Here is a 25,435-nt window from a genome sequence, read left to right as displayed (position 1 = left end):
GGGTTTAGTGAAGGAGGGTCATTTGTTTTACCCTTAGGACAGGGGGAGTATACAGAGTGTTAAGACTACACAAGGGTTAAATGCAGTGGTGGGAAAAGTAATCAATTGTCATACTTGAGTGAAATTAAAAAGTAAAACATTTACAAATGCAGTATTCGTTCTTCGTGAGTCCGCCAGATCAGAGGCAGTAGGGATGACAATACGTTATATTGATAGGTGTGAATTAGACCATATTGCTGTCCTGCCTGAGCATTCAAAATGTAAGAAGCACTTTTGGGTGTCAAGGAAAATGTATGGGAGTAAAAAGTACATGTTTTCTCAAGTAATGTTATGGTGTAAAAGTTGTCAAAAATATAAAAATGTAAGGTAAAGTACAGATATTTTTACACCACTGCACGTTCAAGCACACCCTAAAGCCTTAAAAGAAGCCAAACAAATAAAAAGGTTGGTGGAAATATGCACTGAGTAGACAAAACATTAGGAACACCATGACAGACTGACCAGGTGAATCCATGTGAAAACTATGATCCATTATTGATGTCACTTGTTAAATCCACTTCAATCAGTGTAGATGAAGGGGAGGAGTAAGGTTAAAGAAGGATTTGTAAGCCTTGAGACAATTGAGACATGGATTGTGTATGTGTGCCATTCAGAGGGTGAATGTAGGGCTGGGCAGTATACCGTATTTTACTATATACCGGTATTGATGCACAGACCGGTTTGGGTTTTTACTTTACCTTCTATAACGGTATTTTAATGTTTAGTTTGTTAAATGTGATATGCAGTGTGTAACATCCATTTTTATAGTTTACTCAGTTACTTGAGTGATCCCTCTCCACTCTCTCTCTCCATGTCGCTTTCCACACAGACCTAGCCCCGCCCCCTGTCACTCAACTTGCTTGACCACAACTTGCGTTCAGTCTGCATGGTCAATGCAACACATGCAAAAATGTTGATGTTTCTTAATATAAATCTACAATTAGTTCGTGTTTCTTACATCTGGAAGTAGCTAGTTTGTCTTTTCTTAGCAAGTTGGGCCAAAATCGTGTTAGCCACTAATGCTAATCGCTAGTTAGCTGGCTAGCTAGCCTATAAATGTACTGAGTCAGAGCGAATGTAGCTAGCTAATACGGCCTGATAATAACAGGGATGGTGCAACCTAAATCAGCATGTTGTTTGTGCTACAGTATCTTCTAAATAAAAAAGGAATACGTGAAGCATGACTATGTTAGCTACATGAAGTAGTTAAGAGAAAACTTTAAATGCAGCCAAAGGTAATAGGGTCCTCCAGGAAACACTGACCATCACTTTGGTTCCTACCCTGTCACAATTCTCCTCCCTGGCATTTTCATTTGTTGTCATGTTAAACAAACAACACTGTATTCAAAGTGCCCACTATTATATTCTAACTATATAATTAGAATAATCATTATATTTCCATGATTCCAACAGTTCACCCAAGTGGTTTGATCTAAACCACAATTGCAACATTTGGTAAGAAATTAGGCCTAAATTGCTTGCCCATATCGTGCAGCCCTACGTGGCAGTGTGGAACTTATCTACAATGAGTGCAGGAAATGCAGAAATTGAGGAAAATGCTGAAAAGTATTTTAGGTTGAAGTTGAATTGAACAGTATAAAACAATCAGAATGGAGAAGGACCCATTGAAATCATTTAGAATACATGTGTTTCCACCCTGAGGTCACGCACTACTCATAAAGAAAATGTAGAACTTATATTATTCAAAAACACAATACTGTCAAATACCGTAAATAAAAAATACTGTGATATTATATTTTCTCAATATCGCAAACCCGTAGGTGAATGTGCAAAACAAAAGATTGAAGTGCCTTTGAACAGTAGTAGGTGCCAGGCGCACTGGTTTGAGTATGTCAAGAACTGCAACGCTGCTGGGTTTTTCAGGATCAACAGTTTCCCGTGTGTATCAAGAATGGCCCACCACCCAAAGGACATTAAGCCAATTTGACACAACTGTGGGAAGCATTGCAGTCAACATGAGCCAGCATCCCTGTGGAACGCTTCAACACCTTGTAGAGTCCATGCCCGACGAATTTAGGCGTTTTCTTTTTTTTTTGGGGGGGGGGGGGGTGCAACTCAATATTAGGAAGGTGTTCCTAATGTTTTGTACACTCAGTGTAATTGGCTATTCTAAGCACTAAGGTTACAATAGTATATATGAACATTGTTTTCACAGAAAAGTTAAATTTTTTGGTATCTGGAAGTATGACCTGTCAGATGCAATGAAACTCTCATGTTCTACGACTGAGTGGAATTTCTTTGAATTGTTCAGAATTAAATTCTGTCACTCAAACTGAAATGTTATATCCTGTGGGGTGTGGTCAATTCCCAAATTCTGAAATAAGCACAACAGTGACATGCACACACATACACGACTCAGCTGGCATTTGGAAAAGGCCAGGCTGGGTACCATCAGTACCGACAGCGAGGTCCAACACAGCCAGGTCATCCTTTGACAGCCTCCATGTGGGGAACACTGAATAACACATCAGAAAGGTTCCTAGCTACCACCTCTGAACAACAAAACTCACTGATAGACCCAGTCGGTATTAGACAAAACGTTGTGGCCCTGCACGCCTGTGGGGGAAACAAACGGTGGTTACCTAGGTTACCCCATTGGCTTACAGCAAAAAAAAAATGATTTTCTGTTTTAGTCAATTACAAAACTATACTGAACAAAAATATTAACACAACATGCAACAACTTCAAAGATTTGACTGAGTTACAGTTCATAGAAAGAAATCCATCAATTGAAATAAATTCATTAGGCCCTAATTTATGGATTTCACATGAATGAGCAGGGGCGCAGCCATGGGTTGGCCTGGGAGGGCATAGGCCCACGAACACACAGCCTCCTTTTCCCTACGTGGGAGCATTGCAATGGTCGGGATTTGTGACCTAGCTATATTGAACTACTGAACAACACAGCAGCTTTTCGGCATGTTTTGTTATTTCTGAATAACTACAAATCAGAGTGTAGAATATCAGACCATTCCAGAACATCAGATAATTCAGCAACACTCCATCCATTCATCACCTCTTTATTTGTGCTGTAACTTTCAAATAGGACATTAAAAAAGAGAGAATTAATTTGAAGCGTGAAGGAAACCAGTTAATTCTCATTGAGAGGGAGATACGTTTTTACTCCGAGGCCGTGCCGGCAGACTTGCACATAGAGGTGTATTTCCAGCCCACCACAGCCACGTGCTAGGCTAGCACTCCCAATGTGGTTAAAAGGCAAGGACTTCACACATGGCTGACAACACTTCCAACCTCAAAACCCACAATGCAGCACTGGTCAGGAAGAAAGGACCAAGTCACTGCATTCATTCATTCAATTGTGCTTGTGTATTTCAGCTCTTTCCTTCAAAACTCTCAGAAATAGCAATGAATCTTATTGAAAGCAGAGTTAGTTTAGGTTTATGGTAAGTTCTCTTTGTAAGTCGCTCTGGATAAGAGCGTCTGCTAAATGACTTAAATGTAAATGTAAATGTATTGGACCTACAAACTAACTTAACAGTAAAGTTTCCTGGCCCAGGCACTCTCTGCTTGTGACAATTCTATATGGCATCGTTGTGATGCAGGTGATACTGACAGTTCTCTTCTGCTTTCGCCTACACCCTCATTCCCTTTCTGCCACCCTCCCTCTCTTCCTCCCCTCGCCCACCCCCTCCTCCCTCTCTCTCTTCCTCCCCTCTCTCTCTCACTCTTCCTTCCTCCCTCCCTCCCTCCCTCCCCTCTCTCTTCCTCCCCTCCCTCATCTCTCTCTTCCTCCCTTCTCTCTCTCTTCCTCCCTTCTCCCTCGCTCTTCCTCCCCTCGCTCCTCCTTCTCCCTCGCTCCTCCTCCCCTCCCTATCTCTTCCTCCCCTATCTTCCCCTCTTCCCTCCCTCCCTCTTCCTCCCCTCCAACCTCTCTCTCTCCTCCCTCCCGCTCTTCCTACCTCCCTCTCGCTCTCTCTCCCTCCCTCCCTCCCTCTCTCTCTCCGTTCCTCCCATCTCTCTTCCTCCCCTCTCTCCCTCCCTCCTCCCCTCCATCCTTCTCTCTCTCTCTCTTCCGCCCCTCCCTCCCCCTCTCTTTCCCTCCCCTCCCTCCCTCTCGCTCTTCCTCCCCTCCCTCTCACTCTTCCTCCCCTCCCACTCTCTCCCTCCCTGCCTCCTCCCCCTCTCTCTTCCTTCCCTCCCTCCCTGTCTCTCTTCCTCCCCTCCCTCTCTCTCTCCCACACATCCCTGCCTCCCTCTCTTGCCCCTCCTTCCCTCTCTTCCTCCCCTCTCTCTCTCTCTCTCTTCTGCCCATCCCTCCCTCCCTCTTTCTTCCTTCCTACCCATCCCTCCCTCCCGCCCCTCCCTCCCTCTCTCTTCCTTCCTACCCTCCCTCTCTCTTCCTCCCCGCTCTTTCTCTTCCGCCCCCCCACTCTCTCTCTCTTTCCGCCCATCCCTCCCTCCCTCTCTTGCCACTCCCTCCCTCTCTCTCCCTCCTCTCTCTTCCGCCTCGCTCTCTCTCTTCCACCCATCCCTCCCTCGCCACTCTCTCTTCCTCCCCTCCTTCTCTCTCTTCCGCCTATCTCTCTCTCCCGCCCATCCCTCCTTCCCTCTCTCATCCTCCCCTCGCCCCCCTACTCTCTCTCTTCCGCCCCTCCCTCTCTCACTCTCTCTCCCGACCATTCGTCCCTCCCTCCCTCTCTCGCCCCTCCCTCCCTCTCTTCTTCCCCTCCCTCCCTCTCTCCCTCCTTCTCTCTCTCTTCCGCCCCTCCTTCTCTCCCTCTCTCTCTTCCGCCCATCCCTCCCTCCCCCTCTCTTCCCTCCCCTCCCTCTCTCTCTCCCACCCTCTCTCTACCTCCCCTCCCTCTCTTCTGCCCCTCCCCTCCCTCCTTCTCTTCCCTACCTCTCTCTCTTCCGCCTCTCTCTCTCTCCCGCCCATCCCTCCCTCCCTCTCTCTTCCTCCCCTCCCTCCTTCTCTTCCCTACCTCTCTCTCTTCCGCCTCTCTCTCTCTCCCGCCCATCCCTCCCTCCCTCGCTCTTCCTCTCCTCCCGCCCTCTCTTCCCTCCCTCCCATCCCTCTCTCCCTCTTCTCTCTCTTCCGCCCCTCCCTCTCTCTCTCTCTCCCCCGCCCATCACTACCGCTCTCTTCCTCCCCTCCCTCCTTCTCCTCCCTCCCTCTCTCTCTTCCTCCCCTTCCCTCCCTCTCTTCCTCCCCTCCCTATCTCTCCCCCTCCCTCCCTATCTCTCTCTCTCTTCTGCCCATCCATCCCTACCTCTTCCTCCCCTCTCTTCCTCCCCCTCTCTCTCTTTCCGCCCATCCCTCCCTCCCTCTCTTGCCACTCCCTCCCTCCCTCTCTCTTCCTCCCCCGCCCCTCCCTCCCTCTCTCTTCCTCCCCTCCCTCCTTCTCTTCCCTCTCTCTCTCCCGCCCATCCCTCCATCCCCTCCTTCTCTCTCGCTCCCGCCCATCCCGCCCTCCCTCTCTCTTCCTCCCCTCCCGCCCTCTCTTCCCTCCCTCCTCTCTCTCTTCCGCCCCTCCCTCTCTCGCTCTCTCTACCGCCCATTCCTCCCTCCCTCCCTCTCTCGCCCCTCCCTCCCTCTCTTCTTCCCCTCCCTCCCTCTCTCCCTCCTTCTCTCTATCTTCTGCCCCTCCCTCTCTCTCTCTTCCGCCCATCCCTCTCTCCCTCCCTCTCTTCCGACCCTCCCTCTCTCTCTCTCGCCCGCCCTTCCCTCCTTCTCTTCTCTCTCTCTCTCTCTCTTTCCGCCCATCCCACCCTCCCTCTCTTGCCACTCCCTCCTTCTCTCTTCCCCCCTCCCTCCTTCTCTTCCCTCCCATCCCTCTTCCTCCCCTCTCTCTCTTCCACCCCTCCCTCTCTCTTCCTCCCCTCCCTCCTTCTCTTCCCTCTCTCCCGCCCATCCCTCCCTCCCTCCCCTCCCTCTCTCTCTTCCGCCTCTCTGTCGCCCATCCCTCCCTCCCTCTCCCTCCCCTCCCGCCCTCTCTCTCTCTTCCTCCCGCCCTCCCTCCCACTCTTCCGCCCCCCCCTTCCTCCCCCTCTATCTTCATCCCCTCCCCCTCTATCTCCCTCCCTCTCTATCCCTCCCTCCCTCTCTTCCTCCCCTCTCTCTCCTCCATCCCTCCCCTCCCCCTCTCTCTTCCTCCCCGCCCTCCCTCTCTTCCTCCCCACCCTCTTTCTCTTCCTCCCCGCCCTCCCTCTCTTCCTCCCCGCCCTCTCTCTCTCCCTCTTTACCCTCCCCCTTTCTCGTCCTCCCCTTCCACCCTTCTCTCCCTCCCTTGCTCTCTCTTCCATCCCGCCCTACATCTCTACCTTCCATCCTATCTTCCTCCCCTCCCTCTCGCTCTCTTTTCCTCCCCTCACTCCTTCCCGCTCTCTTTTCCTCACCTCACTCCCTCTTCCTCCACTCTCTCCCCAGGATGTGCTGATGCTGAGCTGGGAGTACCATCCCAAGCAGAAACGGCCACCATAGCTGACCTGCTATCTAACACAAGTAATTGGATGTGAAACGAGTCTAAAGAGAGAGCGGAGAGAAGCGGAAAGAGGAGACGACAGGCTTAGCTGAGGAGGGAGGAAGATAGGAGGAGGGAGGAAGATAGGGGAGAGATTGGTGTCAGTGCCTGGGTGCACACAGTCCCTCTCTCACTTTACCCAGAAATCACTACAAACAGGAAGTGACCCGGGTGGGGGTGGGGGGGGGGCACACCACATGCTGAGCTGTCCACTCCACTCAGATGGGCACACAAACACACACATAGGCAATTTGTTGGGCCTTATTTAATCCATCCTTCTTATTCATTTTTAAGATCAATATATGAGTGGCATCAGTGGAGCATGTTTCCAGGCTGCTATTATTGTGAGTCTTTTCTAAACTAAACAGAAAGAAATACTTAATAATTGTTGTGGTGTTTCTGCTGCTGGATAATTAATATGAGAGAGAGACAGAGACATACAGAGAGAGAGAGAGAGAGGGAGAGAGAGAGAAAACACATCAAAAGATCCAGAGATCCCAAAGGAGTCTCCGACCCATATCACACTGTTATCACATACACATCTCTCCTCCACAAAACCATTAATACATCCCATAATAGTACCTTACAATAAGTCTGGTTAGAAAGACTTTAGATTATACAGGTGGTTATTCCATATCCAATACTATACCATTTCACTGTGGCCACAGTGGAATGTAAAACCCATTGTCAATAGCAACAGACAACAGCACTAGCTAACCATCTGCATGTTTCTACAACTTCAGAGAGCATAAACAGGCAAACCAGTTGGTAACATCAACAAATGTACTGTCTACTCTGCTTAGGGAAGCCCTATTGAGACCGACAAGCAAGTAAATATCGCATCAATAAGACAGTTCAGAAATAAGTGAAAAAATAGCAGAATTATTTATTATAAAATAAAAATAAAACACTTTGATGGAAAACCTCATTGGAATAGAGGAGGGCGGTGTTTTTTCTGTTCTTTTTCTGTCATTGTCACTCAGCTCAGAGTGTCACACCGTCGGTTGGTCATTAGTTACTGTACCAAGCATGCCAAGAACTCCCAGAACCACCCACTCCCTGTCTCTGTCTCTGAGTGACTGAGGCTAGATCACCATGTGTAACAACAGAGTTGGAACTGTGCATCAGCTACCTACATCAGCTAACTCCATGGCTCTGTTGAAATACTTAAGAAATCCTCTCGAAGTAATTACTGAGTGATCTGACCAGGCTGGATTGGTGAAATCAATCTTCTTGCTTCACTGATCAGTGATGACTGTGTAGATAGTTTAAACTTGTATTAGTCGTATGTACAGGATACAAATGGTATACACCATCCAACAACATGCTTACAGTACTTCCAGTTTCCTTCTCGAAAATGCAACAACAATAATAAATAATAAAATACAAAATGACGAACATAAAGTAAATGCAGCCATCTCAGCTCCCTAAGTAGCGGTAGGGGTAAGACTGAGTCAGACAGTAACAGTAGTACCCACCTCTATGAGTTTGCGTTCGTAGCTAGCAGCCAGCTCCTCCACATCCCCCATAGACCTGCTCTGAGGGGAGGGAGTAGAATCATCCCAGTTCCTCACCATGGGGAGAGCTGGAGGAGGAGGTGGGGAGAGAAGCACACAGTTACTTGGGGAACAATAATAATAATTTTGTGGGTGCTGATATTTGTCCTGTTCCACACATGTACACTTGTGTTTTATATGCAATTAGGGTTAAGTGCCTTGCTTAAGGGCACAGAAAGATCTTTCACCTTGTCGCCAGTTTGAATCCAAGAGCCGACCTTTCAGTAACTGGCCCAATGCTCTAACCGATAGCCTAACTGCCAGCCAACATAATGATCAATATTAATAATGTGTTTGATATGCCTGGGGCAACAAACACACATACACCATTATCATTTGAATATTATGCAGAGGAGTATTGTCTTGTCGGTAGTTAAAGTAAGAGCCGGTTTTTCACACAGTTTTAATTGTCTGTTGGAGGTATGGGCCAAATAGCAGAGGGGTTACTTCCTGGAAAGTTTTAAAACAGCATTGACTCTAAGGTATCAAACCCGCTGTATCTACCAGGAGACGTAAACAAGTAAACATTGGCATTATGACAACCATTTTCTCTAATTACTGTCTTTTGCACCAATATTCACGTAAAATGTTTCTCAAAACTCAAACTGCCACACTGCTTGGCTCTCCCACACACTCCCAAAACGGTGGTTCATCACTACTAGTTCTAGCTGGCTGAAGTCATCAATACTGAGCTTACAGCGATTCCACATCAGCTATTAACATGGTGTAATCTAGTTATAGGAGGGAGAACAACAGAAGTTAGACTTGGAGGAGCAGAGGCTCCTACAGGGGAAGATGGATCATTTCTCCTCACTGCAAACTGGATTAATACCTTTATATCAGGTCCCACACTAGGTTAGATAACACACTCAAAAGTAAGGCAGAAACACACACACACACAGCACTGAGGCGACAAAGACGGAGAGAGAAATCTCTCTCCACATAGTCAAGCACACACACGTGCGTGCATACATGATCACACAAATGTCTCAGAAAATAAAAAATTATAATCCACATAGGCCAAAATATATAGGATTAAGGCCACATTGTGTACAGTGCGTTCAGAAAGTATTCAGACCCCTTAACTATTTACATATTTTCTTAGGTTACAGCCTTATTCTGAAATGGATTAAATTGTTTGTTTTCTTCTCATCAATCCACACACGATACCCCATAATGACAAAGCAAAAACAGTTTAGATAGTTTTTCTAAGGCCAGACAAAATTAATTCACTGTTTAATGGATTTCCCCCCCAGAAAGTGAGGCGAGTGAGAAAAAAACAAAACATATATTAAGTGGATAAGGACTAACAGTACTTGACCACATTGTCCTACAGTAGGAACTTATGCAGGCTCTAGGCCTAATGTGAGCTTCAAGAGTATTATTCCATGCAAAATCCTACACTATTTTTCTTAAAAAGAACGCAGATGTTACAATGTAGTTATAACCATGAGAAATGAAACACAATGGGAAGTATAACTTGTGACAGTTTCTTTATTCCTGATTTAAAAACAATCTCTGATAAAAATCAAGAACATCTTCACAAGACACCATAATGAAAGTCGGCCGTGTGCAGTAAATCACCTACTGGGTGTCAACAAACAACGATTCAACATGGAGAATCGTCTGGAAATGAAAATTACAGCCAATGTTCTGTGGTCAGAAGTAATAGCACAATCACCTGCTGCTTTTTACTGTTCAACAGCACGGTCTGTTTTGCCTTTAGTTGTTTATTCTGGTCTCCAGGGTGTTCTTTTCTCTTTTAGATTTATTGGAGCTCTCGTAATGAACTGCTTTCCTTCTTGCTAACACACTGGGCACATTGGCCGGACATGTTGGAATTGTTGTTTGAGCCTCACCACCTCTTCACCCTCAAGAACGTCTGGACATCCACAATGGACACACACATCTGGGAATGACACTGTGATTGCTGAGTAATACTGCATCTCCACTTGCATTCCACAGGTTAGCCCCTTGAAAGTAACTATCTGCTCGTGATATAGATTGTCTTCTTGGAAAAGCTCTGAAACACATGTAAAAACGTTCTCATTAACAAACCTCTCCTCAGGAAACGCAAGGGTGGCCTGGCAAGGGATTAAATCCATGGCTAGTGCCCCCCACATAGACAGGGGAAAACCCAGTGCTGACATTGGGAGATATGAGGGCCAGAACATGGCTAACGAACTGAATGTTTTCTTCTCAAGATTTGAATCAGACAACTTGGTGTCTGAGGTAAAACAAATGGAAGCATCATTACAAATGTTTGAGAGAGTTGTTGTGAAACAGTCTGATGTTTTGAAGTTGTTCAGGGAATGTAACACATACAAAAGCCCAGGCCCAGACAAAATAAGTGGACATGTGTTAAAGCACTGTGCTGAACAATTGGCTGGTGTTTTTACAGACATTTTCTAATCCTCACTCGACCAGCAATACGTGCCAGTATTGTGGAAAAACTCAATAATTATACCAATTCCTAAAGCATCTAATCCCTCTGTGCTGAATGACTACCGCCCTGTTGCCTGGACATCCTTAGTAATGAAATGCCTTGAGATACTTGTGAAAGTCATATTCTCAGAGTCACCCAGAAGCTCCTCGATCCATTTCAGTTTGCCTATCAGCACAGCAGAGGAGTTGATGATGCCATTCTTACCCTCCTTGACATGGTCTATAGACATCTAGAGGGTGCCAAATCTCATGTTAGGGTTCTGTTTGTTGACTTTTCTTCTGCCTTCAACACAATCCAGCCCAACATTCTGGCACAGAGACTCGTTCGGGGGGCTGGCTTTGTGGCTGTTGGACTTCCTGAGCCAACGCTCATAGCGAGTCAAAATAGGTCCCCACGTGTCAGACATACGCAATATCAACACAGGCTCTCCTCAGGGATGTGTTTTGTCCCCACTCCTGTACATCTTGTACACTAATAGTTGTACTAGTTCCCATCCTGACAGACACCTCGTTAAGTTCGCTGATGACGCGAGCCTGTTGCATGATGACGAGGAACATCGTGGCCCGGTCCTAGATGACTTTGTAGAGCGGTTTGAGGAATCACACTTGGTCCTCAATACCAACAAGGCCAAAGAGATGTGCATAGACTTCAGGAAGTGTACTACACCTACCTCTGCAACATCTATCAGAGGTCAGAATATACAGTAGAGATTGTAGAGGAATATAAATACCTGGGTGTCCTCTTGGACAATAACCTTCAGTGGAATAAATGTACAGACCTGATCTACAAAAAGAGCCAACAAAGACTGTACTTTCTCAAAAAGCTGGGATCTTTTAAGATAGACTGTACTATACTATTTCTGTTTTACAAATCTGTCATTGAGAGTATTTTAACTTTTTGTATTGTTTGTTGGTTTGGCAATGACACTGTCAGCCAGAGAAATATGCTGAGAAGGATTATCACCACAGCAAGCAAGGTACTTGGAGTCAAACAGACAGTCCTGGATGAGATCTTTAAGGTCAGGGCCCTCCGCAAGGCTCACAAAATAATTTTAGACCCAAGCCACCCCCTGTACCCTGACTTTGAACTACTCCCCTCTGGGCGCAGGTATAGGGCACCCCTCAGCAAGAAAAACACAACTAGACAATCATTTGTGCCAGGTGTGAAATCCCTCCTAAATAGCTCGGGCTAATGTTCCTATCGACTCAGTAAGGCCAGCAAGCTAGTCTTTAAAAACATTTTTTTTATTGGTATGTAACTGTTATGAAAGTTGTATTGTCAATTTTGTTTTGTATTTAAACGCCACTTTAAACGTGTACATGACACTGCAACAAAATTTCCCCATGGGGACAATAAAATCAGTAAGTAAGTAAGTAATGCGTAGAACTGTTCTTCTTTAGACAGCTTGCTTTTGGCTTCTCAAATTACAAACAGCACAGGAATTAAATCATCAACGTGTATTGATCACATTTTTACTAACGCTGCAGATATTTGCTTTAAAGGAGTATCCAAATCCATAGGATGTAGTGATCACAATATAATAGCCATATCTAGGAAAACCAAAGTTCCAAAAGGCTGGGCCTAATATAGTGTATAAAAGGTCATACAATACGTTTTGTAGTGATTCATATGTTGATGATGTAAAGAATATTTGCTGGTCTGTGGTGTGTAATGAGGAGCAACCAGATGCTGCACTTGACGCATTTATGAAACTACTTATTCCAGTTACTAATAAGCACGCACCCATTAAGAAAATGACTGTAAAAACTGTTGAATCCCCTTGGATTGATGAGGAATTGAAAAATGGTATGGTTGAGAGGGATGAGGCAAAAAGTTACAGCAATTAAGTCTGGCAGCCCAACTGATTGGCAAACATACTGCAAATTAAGAAATCATGTGACTATACTAAATAAAAATAAACTACACTATGAAACAAAGATAAATGATATAAAAAATGATAGTAAAAAGCTTTGCTGCACCTTTTGTGGGAGAAAGCCAACGCAGCTCCATTCATTTATTGATTCAGATGGCTCATTCATCAAAGCCCACTGATATTGCAAACTACTTTAATGACTTTTTCATTGGCAAGATTAGCAAACTTAGGGATGACATGCCAGCAACAAACGCTGACACTAAACATCCAAGTATATCGGACCAAATTATGAAAGACAAGAATTGTACTTTTGAAATCAGTAAAGTCAGTGTGGAAGAGGCGAAAAAAGTATTGTTGTCTATCAACAATGACAAGCCACCAGGGTCTGACAATTTAGATGGAAAATTACTGAGGATAATAGCGGACGATATTGCCACTCCTATTTGCCACATCTTCAATTTAAGCCTACTAGAGAGTATGCCCTCAGGCCTGGAGGGAAGCTAAAGTCATTCTGCTACCAACCAAATAGTAAAGCCTCATTTACTGGCTCAAATAGCCGACCAATCAGCCTGCTACCAACCCTTAGTAAACTTCTGGGAAAAAATGTGTTTGACCAGATATAATGCTATTTTACAGTAAACAAATTAACAACAGAATTTCAGCATACTTATAGGGAAGGACACTCAACAAGCACAGCACTTACACAAATGACTGATGATTGGCTGAGAGAAACTGATGATAAAATGATTGTGGGGGCTATCTTGTTAGACTTCAGTGCACATTTTGACATTATTGATCATAGTCTGCTGCTGGAAAAACTTGTGTCATGGCTTTACACCCCCTGCTATAATGTGGATAAAGAGTTACTTGCCTAACAGAACACAGAGGGTGTTCTTTAATGGAAGCCTATCAAATATAATCCAGTTCAAATCAGGAATTCCCCAGGGTAGCTGTTTAGGCCCCTTGCCTTTTCCAATTTTTACTAACGACATGCCACTGACTTTGAGTAAAGCCAGAGTTTCTATGTATGCGGATGACTCAAACTATACACATCAGCTACAACAGCGACTGAAATGACTGCAACACTCAACAAAGAGCTGCAGTTAGTTTCACAGTGGGTGGCAAGGAATAAGCCCTAAACATTTCTAAAACTAAAAGCATTGTATTTGGAACAAAACACTCACTAAACACTAAACCTCAACTAAATCTTGCAATAAATAATGTGGAAATTGAGCAAGTTGAGATGAATAAACTGCTTGGAGTAACACTAGATTGTAAACTGTCATGGCCAAAACATATTGATGCAGTAGTAGCTAAGGTGGGGAGAAGTCTGTCTATAATAAAGTGATGCTCTGCCTTCTTAACAATACTATCAACAAAGCAGGTCCTACAGGCCCTAGTATTGTTGCACCTTGACTACTGTTCAGTCGTGTGGCTGGTGCCACAAAAAAGGACTTAGGAAAATTGCAATTGACTCAGAACAGGGCAGCACAGCTGGCCCTTGGGTGTACACAGAGAGCTAATATAAAAAATATGCATGTCAATCTCTCCTGGCTCAAAGTGGAGGAGAGATTGACTTCATGACTACTTTTATTTATGAGAGGTATTGACATGTTGAATGCACCAAGCTGTCTGTCTAAACTACTGGTACACAGCTTGGACACCCATGCATACCCCACAAGACATGCCACAAGTGTCACGATCGTCGTATGGAATGAACCAAGGCGCAGCGTGGTATGCGTACATTCTCTTTTAATGAATGAACACTGAAAGATGTTAAATAAATAAATCAACGAACGAAACGTGAAGCTAATCAAATAGTGCTGACAGGCAACTAAACATAGACAAGATCCCACAAACACAAATGAAGAAATGGCTACCTAAATATGATCCCCAATCAGAGACAACGATAAACAGCTGCCTCTGATTGGGAACCATATCAGGCCACCATAGAAATACAAAACACCTAGATGACCCACCCAAGTCACTATCACACCCCAACCAACACAGAGAATAAACAGCTTACTATGATCAAGGCGTGACAACAAGAGGTCTATTCACAGTCCCCAAGTCCAGAACAGACTATGGGAGGCACACAGTACTACATAGAGCCATGACTACATGGAACTCTATTCTACATCACGTAACTGACGCAAGCAGTAAAATAGATTTAAAAAACAGATATTAAAAAAACACCTTATGGAACAGCGGGGACTGTGAAGCAACACAAACATTAGCACAGACACACGCACACACACACACACACACACACACACACACACACACACACACACACACACACACACACACACACACACACACACACACACACACACACACACGATAACATACGCACAATACATACACATGAATTTAGTAGTGTAGATGTGGTAGTGGTGGAGTAGGGGCCTGAGGGCACACAGTGTGTTGTGAAATCTGTGAATGTACTGTTATGTTTTAAAATTGTATAAACTGCCTTTATTTTGCTGGACCTCAGGAAGAGTAGCTGTTGCTTTGGTAGCAGCTAATGGGGATCCATAATAAATACAAATACAAAAAATACCTTCAACACAGTTGATGGTCGCTCTCACCTTTCCATTGACGATGGTAGCACTCCTCTTTACATGTTCTATATTTGGTGTCAGAGAAGGCCTATCCTCGTCAGTGGTGTCCAAGCTGTACAGATTAGAGGTCGACCGATTAATCGGAATGGCCGATTAATTAGGGCCGATTTCAAGTTTTCATAACAATCGGAAATCGGTGTCCGATTTTAAAAAATAATATTTTTTTACACCTTTATTTTAATGAAGGTGATGATGATATTACTAGATATTATCTAGCGTGTCCTGCGTTGCATATAATCTGACTGAGCATACAAGTATCTGACTGAGCGGTGGGAGGCAGAAGCAGGCACGTAAACATTCATTCAAACAGCACTTTCGTGCGTTTTGCCAGCAGCTCTTCGTTGTGCGTCAAGCATTGCGCTGTTTATGACTTCAAGCCTATCAACTCCCGAGATGAGGCTGGTGTAACCGAAGTGAAATGGCTGGCTAGTTAGCGCGCGCTAATAGCGTTTCAAACGTCACTCGCTTTGAGCCTGTGGTTGTTTCCCTTGCTCTGCATTGGTAACGCTGCTTCGAGGGTGGCTGTTGTCGTTGTGTTCCTGGTTCGAGCCCAGGGATGAGCGAGGAGAGGGACGGAAGCTATACTATTACACTGGCAATACTAAAGTGCCTATAAGAGCATCCAATAGTCAAAGGTTAATGAAATACAAATTGTATAGAGGGAAATAGTCCTATAATTCCTATAATAACTACAACCTAAAACTTCTTACCTGGGAATATTGAAGACTCATGTTAAAAGGAACCACCAGCTCATGTGTTCTCATGTTCTGAGCAAGGAACTCAAACGTTAGCTTTCTTACATAGCACATATTGCACTTTTACTTTCTTCTCCAACACTTTGTTTTTGCATTATTTAAACCAAATTGAACATGTTTCAATATTTATTTGAGGCTAAATTGATTTTATTGATGTATTATATTAAGTTAAAATAAGTGTTCATTCAGTATTGTTGTAATTGTCATTATTACAAATAAATAAATAAATAAAATTGGCCGATTAATCGGTATCGGCTTTTTTGGTCCTCCAATAATCGGTATTGGTACCGGCGTTGAAAAATCATAATCGGTCGACCTCTAGTACAGATCATACAATCTCTGGTACTCACGTCTGTCTGCTGTCAATGTTGGATCAAGCATTTCGCTACACCCACAATAACATCTGCTAAACACGTGTATGTGACCAATAACAAATTATTTGATCAGGCACAAACTTTAATTTCTTAAATTGTTCTTCTGGCAAGCGTGGAGGATTCATTAAGCAGTACCAGCATGGATCTTCTCCCTCGCATTTCTTGATCTCTTTATTTTAACATCTTGAAATGTCTGTCCTGGAATTGCTTGTACTGTTCCTTGTCAAGGCCTTTTCTGCTGAGGTCATGCATCATGTCAACTTCTGTATCAATAATGTTGAATTTTTCCTGTTGCGGGCTGACACTGTTAAGCATTTCGCTACATCCACAATAACACCTGCTAAACATGTGTATGTGACAAATAAAATGATACTTTAATTTGATGTACTTCTATGTGTGTTCCTTTCCACTTCAGGCGCTCAAACTGGCATACTATTTTCACAAGCCTCTTTCATATCTGGTTGTTTGGTGGCTGTTTCACGTAGGCTTGTCATTGTGCTACACTTCTTCACACGCTTCTCATTTGATTCTTCCATCTTCTTCCTAGCCAGGGCTGTTCCCTGAAGCCCCAAGTTTAGAAGGGAATTAACTCTCTCGGCAGGGTTGGCCCAGCTGTCACCTGGTGCTGTTCTACAGGCAATAAGCATGTCAAGGTCTAGTTGAACAAACAGGAGTGTGTGGCATGCTTGAACAGAGGCATATGTGGTTCTGTGGTCTGGCCCACCACCATGAATGATCAAGATTTACTTGTTGAGAAAGACATCTTCACTGTAGTTTTCTCCTCTGAGAATGCTGAGATTTTCAACTGTGTGTCGAAGGGGGATGGATGGCTGGAAAATCTTGTCCTTGACAGTGACATGAACTTTCCCATCATAGAATGAACTAGATGGAGATGCTGGGACCAACATGACAGATGGTACTGATGTGGTAATCATGGTCGGCAGCTGCTAGAACTGGCCCACTCACAGGAGCAACGCTTGGATGTCTGCCTCTGTTACACGTCCCTATAGGCTGGTCAGGTTCTCCGACAGGGATGATTGCCTTATCATCCACACATAACATTTCACATGCAAGCAAACTGTTTAATGTAGTTCCACTGTACTGCAACAAACTTTGAATCTTGATGTCCCTTTCTTATCACCCGAGACTGGATCATGAACTTGAGGTCAAACCTTCCTGTGTACTGGAGAGCAGACATGGACCATGGATTCTTGGGTGTAAACTGCAGTCTTGGATACTGTATTGATGGGATTTTAGTTTCTGGTGGAAGCCACTTTTCCACCATGTCACGCAAGTCCTCAACTGAAATAGCAAAAGGTAAATACAAGTACTCTGTTCTGCGATCATTGACCTGAACTGTGTATTCGATAAAATACTTGTGGTTTGCCATTCAGCTTCCTTATATCATCCAGCAAAGTACATTGCCTGTGGCACGCACACACTTTGTGCAGATCAGCAGCTCCACAATATTGTGATTGACTGTCTCCAAGGTGGGTGCTTTTCGTGGCAGCCAGACGAGACAATCAAAGGGTGTGGAGAAAAGAAAGGCAGGGCATCCGTTAGACAGTAATTCAACTTTGTCCGGCCTAAGTGGTTTTAGTTTTTGGTTGAATTTGATGAGAAATCGGCCTAATCTGTCCTAATAGTGATAAAGGGCCGTGTGTGTCTGGTCGGATGGGCAGATATTCTCCCCCCCACACACGATGCCTCCGTCAGTAAAACTGCTGCTACAAACCAATTTACCTCAGCTCAGAGTTTCTCCTTCACTTGGATTTCTGTTCCCTGTCACGGCAATAGGGTCTTAATAAAACAGCAGAGGCATAGTGAATAGCTAAGTGTGTGTGCGTGAGCACGGGCACAAATGTTAAAAGAAATTCGGAAGGCAGCTGGTCTGTAATAACTGAATTAACGAGGGCGCGTCTGCGATGGTGTGTCTGCAAGGGCGTGTGTGATATTGATATATTTTTTTATTTAACTAGGCAAGTCAGTTACGAATTCTTATTTGCAATGACGACCTACCCCGGCCAAACCCAGACGACGCTGGGCCAATTGTGCGCCGCCCTATGGGACTCCCAATCACGTCCGGATGTGATGCAGCCTGGATTTGAACCAGGGACTGCAGTGATGCCTCTTGCACTGAGACGCAGTGCCTTAGACCGCTGCGGCCCTCGGGAGCCCCAAGAACATAACTGATATAAGAGTTATGTTCTGAGACAGGCGGGTTCTTAAATAATGAGAGAAGACAGAAGGAGCAGGACATCCATCAAACATTATAGAAAACTAACAGATCCCCTAGGATCCCTATAGGGAGGTTCTAAACTAGACAGAAAGTCCCAGCTGTGTGTGGTGTTTGTGTGTAAGGTTTCAATGGAAAGGCTCTCTAGCTGTGATTCCTCCAGCTGTAAGTGTTAACCAGTCGAAGCTGTCAAGCCGGAGAGGGTAAATAATATATATCCAGTATCTATTTTTTTTCCACAAAAGGTTTGTCCTTGTCTTTCGGCGCTAAACATTCAGGAAAATGTTTGTGTTTATGAGTAATGAAGTGGAGTCTATTATGAAGGTAAATGGCCATCAGAAATCCCTTTTCTTTTGACAATGTTTTCATTTTCACTCTGTTCTGCACCACAGGCAGTGGGTGTAGTGTTCAATGGAAAAATGTATTACTACCATCATCAGTGGCAATTTCTACATGTTCTCTAAGAATCACTCAATAAGAGCATTGGGGGCCAACACACAAACCTACACACACACACACAGATCCATCCACAGGGGAGGCTAGGTTAATTAACATGGTAATCAAAGCAATCTCCTTTCATAGTCCCATCACACACTCTGCTTCCTGTATCGCTCCTCCAGATAACTCTCTGTGTGTGTTTAGTTTTTTCAATCGGTCCATCAGAGTGAGACTGTGTCTGCACTGATGGCCCCGAATTACAAGAGCAGGCGAATCTGATCCGCATGCATGAAATTACACACACACACACAAACCTACACACACACACACACACACACACACACACACACACACACAAACCTACACACACAAACCTACACACACACAAACCTACACACACACACACACACACACAAACCAACTTTGTCCTATTCCGTTAAAACAACAACCCATGATGTGTTGAAATCACCACTTAACATGCTCTGAGGACATCAATCAAACTGTTTGGCTGACCAGTGTATACTGATAAGCTACGTCAGGTGAGACAGGACTTCTAACGGAGTTGAAACTGAGTCCATATCATAGCTATGCTAACACATAAAAAACACTGTCAAAGCTACAGAGGATTTATATTGGTACAGCTTTTTCAAGGGGTTGTACACTACAAGACCAAAAGTATGTGGCCACCTGTTCGTTGAACATCTCATTCCAAAATCATAGGCATTAATATGTAAACTCAGCATAAAAAGAAACGTCCCTTTTTCAGGACCCTGTCTTTCAAAGATAAATTTGTAAAAATCCAAATAACTTCACAGATCTTCATTGTAAAGGGTGTAAACACTGTTTCCCATGCTTGTTCAATGAACCATAAACAATTAATGAACATGCACATGTGGAACGGTCGTTAAGGCACTAACAGTTTACAGACGGTAGGCAATTAAGGTCAGTTATGAAAACCTAGGACACTAAAGAGGCCTTTCTACTAATTCAGAAAAACACCAAAAGAAAGATGCCCAGGGTCCCTGCTCATCTGCATGAACGTGCCTTTGGCATGCTGCAAGGAGGCATGAGGATGTGACTTAGGGCAATAAATTGCAATGTCCGTACTGTGAGACGCCTAGACAGCGCTACAGGGACACAGGACGGACAGCTGATCGTCCTCGCAGTGGCAGACCACGTGTAACAACACCTGCACAGGATCGGTACATCCGAAAATCACACCTGCGGGACAGGTACAGGATGGCAACAACTACCCGAGTTACACCAGGAACGCACAATCCCTCCATCAGTGCTCAGACTGTCTGCAATAGGCTGAGAGAGGCTGGACTGAGGGCTTGTAGGCCTGTTGTCTGTTGAGGACCTGCCTTACATCACCGGCAACAATGTCGTCTATGGGCACAAACCCACCATCGCTGGACCAGACAGGGCTGGCAAAAAGTGCTCTTCACTGACGAGTCGCGGTTTTGTCTCACCGGGGGTGATGGTCGGATTCGTGTTTATCGTCGAAGGAATGAGCGTTACACGGAGGCCTGTACTCTGGAGCGGGATCGATTTGGAGGTAGAGGGTCCGTCATGGTCTGGGGCGGTGTGTCACAGCATCATCGGACTGAGCTTGTCATTGCAGGCAATCTCAACGCTGTGTGTTACAGGGAAGACATCCTCCTCCCTCCTGTGGTACCCTTCCTGCAGGCTCATCCTGACATGACCCTCCAGTATGACAATGCCATCAGCCATCCTGCTCGGTCTGTGCATGATTTCCTGCAAGATAGGAACGTCAGTGTTCTGCCATGGCAGGCGAAGAGCCCGGATCTCAATCCCATTGAGCACGTCTGGGACCTGTTGGATCGGAGGGTGAGGGCTAGGGCCATTCACCCCAGAAATGTCTGGGAACTTGCAGGTGCCTTGGTGGAAGAGTGGGGTAACATCTCTCAGCAAGAAATGGCAACTCTGGTGCAGTCCATGAGGAGGAGATGCACTGCAGTACTTAATGCAGCTGGTGTCCACACCAGATACTGACTGTTTACTTTTGATTTTGACCCCCCTTTGTTCAGGGACACATTATTCCATTTATGTTAGTCACAGGACGTTTCTTTTTTTTGCTGAGTTTAGTTGGTTCCCCTTTGCTGCTAAAACAGCCTCCACTCTTCTGAGAAGGCTTTCCACTAGATGTTGAAACATTGCTGCGGGGACTTGTTTCCATTCAGCCACAAGAGCATTAGTGAGGTCGGGCACTGATGTTGGGCAATGAGGCCTGGCTCTCAGTCTGAGTTCCAGTTCATCCCAAAGGTGTTCGATGGGGTTGAGGTCAGGGCTCTGTGCAGGCCAGTCAAGTTCTTCCACACCGATCACGACAAACCATTTCTGTATGGACCTCGCTTTGTGCACGGGGTGTCCACATACACTATAATATATACAAAAGTATCTTACCAACTACTACTGTATTTGGACCTCCCCAAACATCCTGTTTACTTCTACAGTACATTATCATGTCTATTCTTTATCATACAGCATCATCAGTGTGTTTCACCGTTATAACTCCAGAGAGGCTTCTTAGCTTGAGAGATGATAAGGGATTGATAAATCAGGAAATCTGGTTTGACATGTCCATTTAAATCCTTTTTTAAATCCACTTCACAATGGCCTATGAACATTAAAGTCATCAAAGACATGACCATGATGAACTATGTTACCTTTTGTAATGATATCTTAAAACATAAGGAAACTTAACAATTAAGTAATGCTAATGCTTAAAATGATCATAAAAAATCTAATGAACTACAGGTCATATTCACTCAGAATGTGGTCTTTGGACTCATCACAAGAATCCCTAAAGAGTTTGAGAAAATAAGGTTGATGGATTCAAAGATGCCACTCTATACCAGTAGATACGCCCGAGAGGCTTCAACTCCAGAGAAGTTTCAACTCCAGAGAAGTTTCAACTCCAGAGAAGTTTCAACTCCAGAGGGGCAGGATGAATCAGAGGGAAGAACAAGTGAAGGATAAAATAAAAAAATTCTCTGCAATTTCAAAGCCCTTCTCATGTTCAGTTATCCCCCCACACAAATACATACACACACACACACACACACACACACACACACACACACACACACACACACACACACACACACACACACACACACACACACACACACACACACACACACACACACACACACACACACACACACACACACACACACATACACACACACACGTTCAGTCAGTCAACCCAGGAACGTCAAATGTCCTGGTAAAATGTGTATTTTGACAAGGGTATCTCACAAGCAATCACTCCCCATTTACAGAGGAGTGCATCAGGGTGTGTGTGTGTTGTTGTGGTGATTTTGGGGAAATGTAAAGTGCGTTTCAATAAATGAGTTCTGAGTGTTAATCAGGGGGGAGAGAGACGCCAAGTGACTGGTTGTCGGGGTGAGAAATTAAGTGACAGCAATAATGTCCAGCCAGGGCCATTTATCATGACGGGCTGTCATGGGTCTGAAGCTCCATCATGTAGCATTACTATATATACAGAATCTCGCGCTCTACGCGCTGTCTGGCCCTATCCTTATCTACTCAGCTGGCCTTAGGGAAACTGATCAGGGGGGAAATGTACTATTAGGGGAATGGGATCGAAACGTTGTCAAGAATCTTTTTGAAATAGTCCCATCCACGACACTACCCAGTGCATCACAGAGGCCATTTACTTGTGTGAATAGATCACCTTTCACACTGATGGACTGGCCACTTGTCCTACAGAGAGAGGACGTGAGAAGTAGCTGAGCCACTTGTCCTACAGAGAGAGGACGTGAGAAGTAGCTGAGCCACTTGTCCTAGAGAGAGGATGTGAGAAGTAGCTGAGCCACTTGTCCTAGAGAGAGGACGTGAGAAGTAGCTGAGCCACTTGTCCTAGAGAGAGGACGTGAGAAGTAGCTGAGCTACTTGTCCTAGAGAGAGAGGACGAGAGAAGTAGCTGAGCTACTTGTCCTACAGAGAGAGGATGTGAGAAGTAGCTGAGCTACTTGTCCTACAGAGAGAGGACGAGAGAAGTAGCTGAGCTACTTGTCCTACAGAGAGAGGATGTGTGAATTAGCTGACCTACTTGTCCTACAGAGAGAGGACGTGAGAATTAGCTGACCTACTTGTCCTACAGAGAGAGGACGTGAGAATTAGCTGAGCCACTTGTCCTACAGAGAGAGGACGAGAGAAGTAGCTGAGCTACTTGTCCTACAGAGAGAGGATGAGAGAAGTAGCTGAGCTACTTGTCCTACAGAGAGAGGACGAGAGAAGTAGCTGAGCTACTTGTCCTACAGAGAGAGGACGAGAGAAGTAGCTGAGCTACTTGTCCTACAGAGAGAGGATGAGAGAAGTAGCTGAGCTACTTGTCCTACAGAGAGAGGATGTGAGAATTAGCTGAGCCACTTGTCCTACAGAGAGAGGACGAGAGAAGTAGCTGAGCTACTTGTCCTACAGAGAGAGGATGTGTGAATTAGCTGACCTACTTGTCCTACAGAGAGAGGACGTGAGAATTAGCTGAGCCACTTGTCCTACAGAGAGAGGACGAGAGAAGTAGCTGAGCTACTTGTCCTACAGAGAGAGGATGTGAGAAGTAGCTGAGCTACTTGTCCTACAGAGAGAGGACGAGAGAAGTAGCTGACCTACTTGTCCTACAGAGAGAGGACGAGAGAAGTAGCTGAGCTACTTGTCCTACAGAGAGAGGACGAGAGAAGTAGCTGAGCTACTTGTCCTACAGAGAGAGGACGTGAGAAGTAGCTGAGCTACTTGTCCTACAAAGAGAGGACGTGAGAAGTAGCTGAGCTACTTGTCCTACAGAGAGAGGACGAGAGAAGTAGCTGAGCTACTTGTCCTACAGAGAGAGGATGTGAGAAGTAGCTGAGCTACTTGTCCTACAGAGAGAGGATGTGAGAAGTAGCTGAGCTACTTGTCCTACAGAGAGAGGACGTGAGAAGTAGCTGAGCTACTTGTCCTACAGAGAGAGGACGTGAGAAGTAGCTGAGCCACTTGGTTAAAATCAGATAGAGAAATGATGAGCACAGTCAATGCATCTCAATCATCTACAAGTGGTGCTTCACTACTGCTAGTACCCACGTGGGGAAATTAGGTACCGTCGCTATGTTACACTCCTGCCAATGGTGAGTTGGATATTATTGGGTATCTGAGGTACCAATGCCTCTGTAGTAAAATGGTTCCCAATTATAGAGAAAATAGTATTTGTCTCTTCTTCAGAGCCGCTGAGCTACTGAAACTAGTCCGAGTTTTCTGCATTATCAACTGCTCATTTTCACAAGAACAGATGAGATCCCAGAAACCAATCAGTATCAAGGAGTTGTACAATTATTCATGCCTTGAGAAAACTTAATCTAAACCTGTGATTGCTGCTCCTATGAAAATTCAACGAAAAGCAATTGAATTTGGTTTTATAAGTCAAAGCTACTGTATGCATACTGTAGTCTATTTGGAGGCCTATCTGAAATAGAGTTTGGATTCTCTGAACTGTTGAGTTGTACATTTGAGGAGAAAGCATATATTTTGTTACATTGCGATGTGGAGGCTGCTGTCATGACTGTCCTGTGAGGATCACAATGGGTCAGATCAGCTTGGAAATAACCAGACCTTCTCTCACCCACAGAAGAGAGGAGGAGAGAACTGGGCCAGTTTGACGTAAATACATGAATGATTTCTAATTCCAAACGGATGGCGGTTCGTGTGCAAAGTATATGACTAATGTGAGAATAGTTCTAAAATATATCCACGATAAGTGTCCCTTTTTCTCCCCCCATCTCTGTTGTAACAAGCCGTAATATTGTGTCAGTCCGCTAGGGACCTGTTTCCATCGTATTAAGTTTCTAGTCAATAATCTATGTGTGTGTTTATCCTGTGTTATTATTTAGTTAGTTAGTAAATAAATAATTGAACCAATTTGTCTAGTACTGAATTATGAGAAAGGGTTTTTGCAGATGCATGAGGTTACGACTGTTCAGAATGATGATATAAGAGTTAATGAGGTAATTAATTGAATCGGGTAACAATTAAACATAGTTAGTGGATTAAATAAATAAACAGTCATCAGATAAATGAAAGTAAAGTCCCGACACTGCTATTTACAATCCTTATTATTGTGGCTTTGTGTATTATGAAATATGCATTTTAAATAAATACCTCACCCAATAATGATCTCCTATTCTTCACTTGTTACCACACTGGTACTGAGAGAGATGTTAAATGTGCTTCTATGTTTGTACCTACATGTGTATTCTGTCAATGTGTGTTGATGGCATGTTAGTGTGTGTGTGTGTGTGTGTGTGTGTGTGTGTGTGTGTGTGTGTGTGTGTGTGTGTGTGTGTGTGTGTGTGTTACTGTGTGTGTACTGTTTTAGAGAATAAAGAATACCTAATTATTCTCATGATCAAAGCAATTATTAAAATATTTCGACCCAAAACCTTCTCTGTTGAAAAACATCCTGCTGCAACCTATTAAAACTGAGTTAAGCATTCACATCTTCTCTCTCTCACACACACACAGTGTTCCCCCTATATACATTTAGCATCCGAGCACCAACGCTGCTAAATC

General features: G+C 44.5%; 1 protein-coding gene across 2 annotated transcripts in view; it reads right to left on the bottom strand.

Moving 5' to 3' along the window:
• The window catches only part of LOC129861934 (sorting nexin-29-like), a 156,695-nt gene that overhangs the window by 45,397 nt on the left and 85,863 nt on the right, over positions 1-25,435 (bottom strand). For both annotated transcript variants that reach the window (XM_055933146.1, XM_055933155.1), the window contains one exon: positions 8,021-8,127. In XM_055933146.1, the coding sequence (XP_055789121.1) occupies positions 8,021-8,127 (107 nt within the window). The remainder of the gene's footprint in view (positions 1-8,020; positions 8,128-25,435) is intronic.

Source organism: Salvelinus fontinalis, chromosome 1, assembly GCF_029448725.1.
Source record: "Salvelinus fontinalis isolate EN_2023a chromosome 1, ASM2944872v1, whole genome shotgun sequence".
Lineage (NCBI taxonomy): Eukaryota > Metazoa > Chordata > Actinopteri > Salmoniformes > Salmonidae > Salvelinus > Salvelinus fontinalis.
Note: the sequence above shows the minus strand (reverse complement) of the source record. Positions and strands in the feature narration are given on the sequence as shown.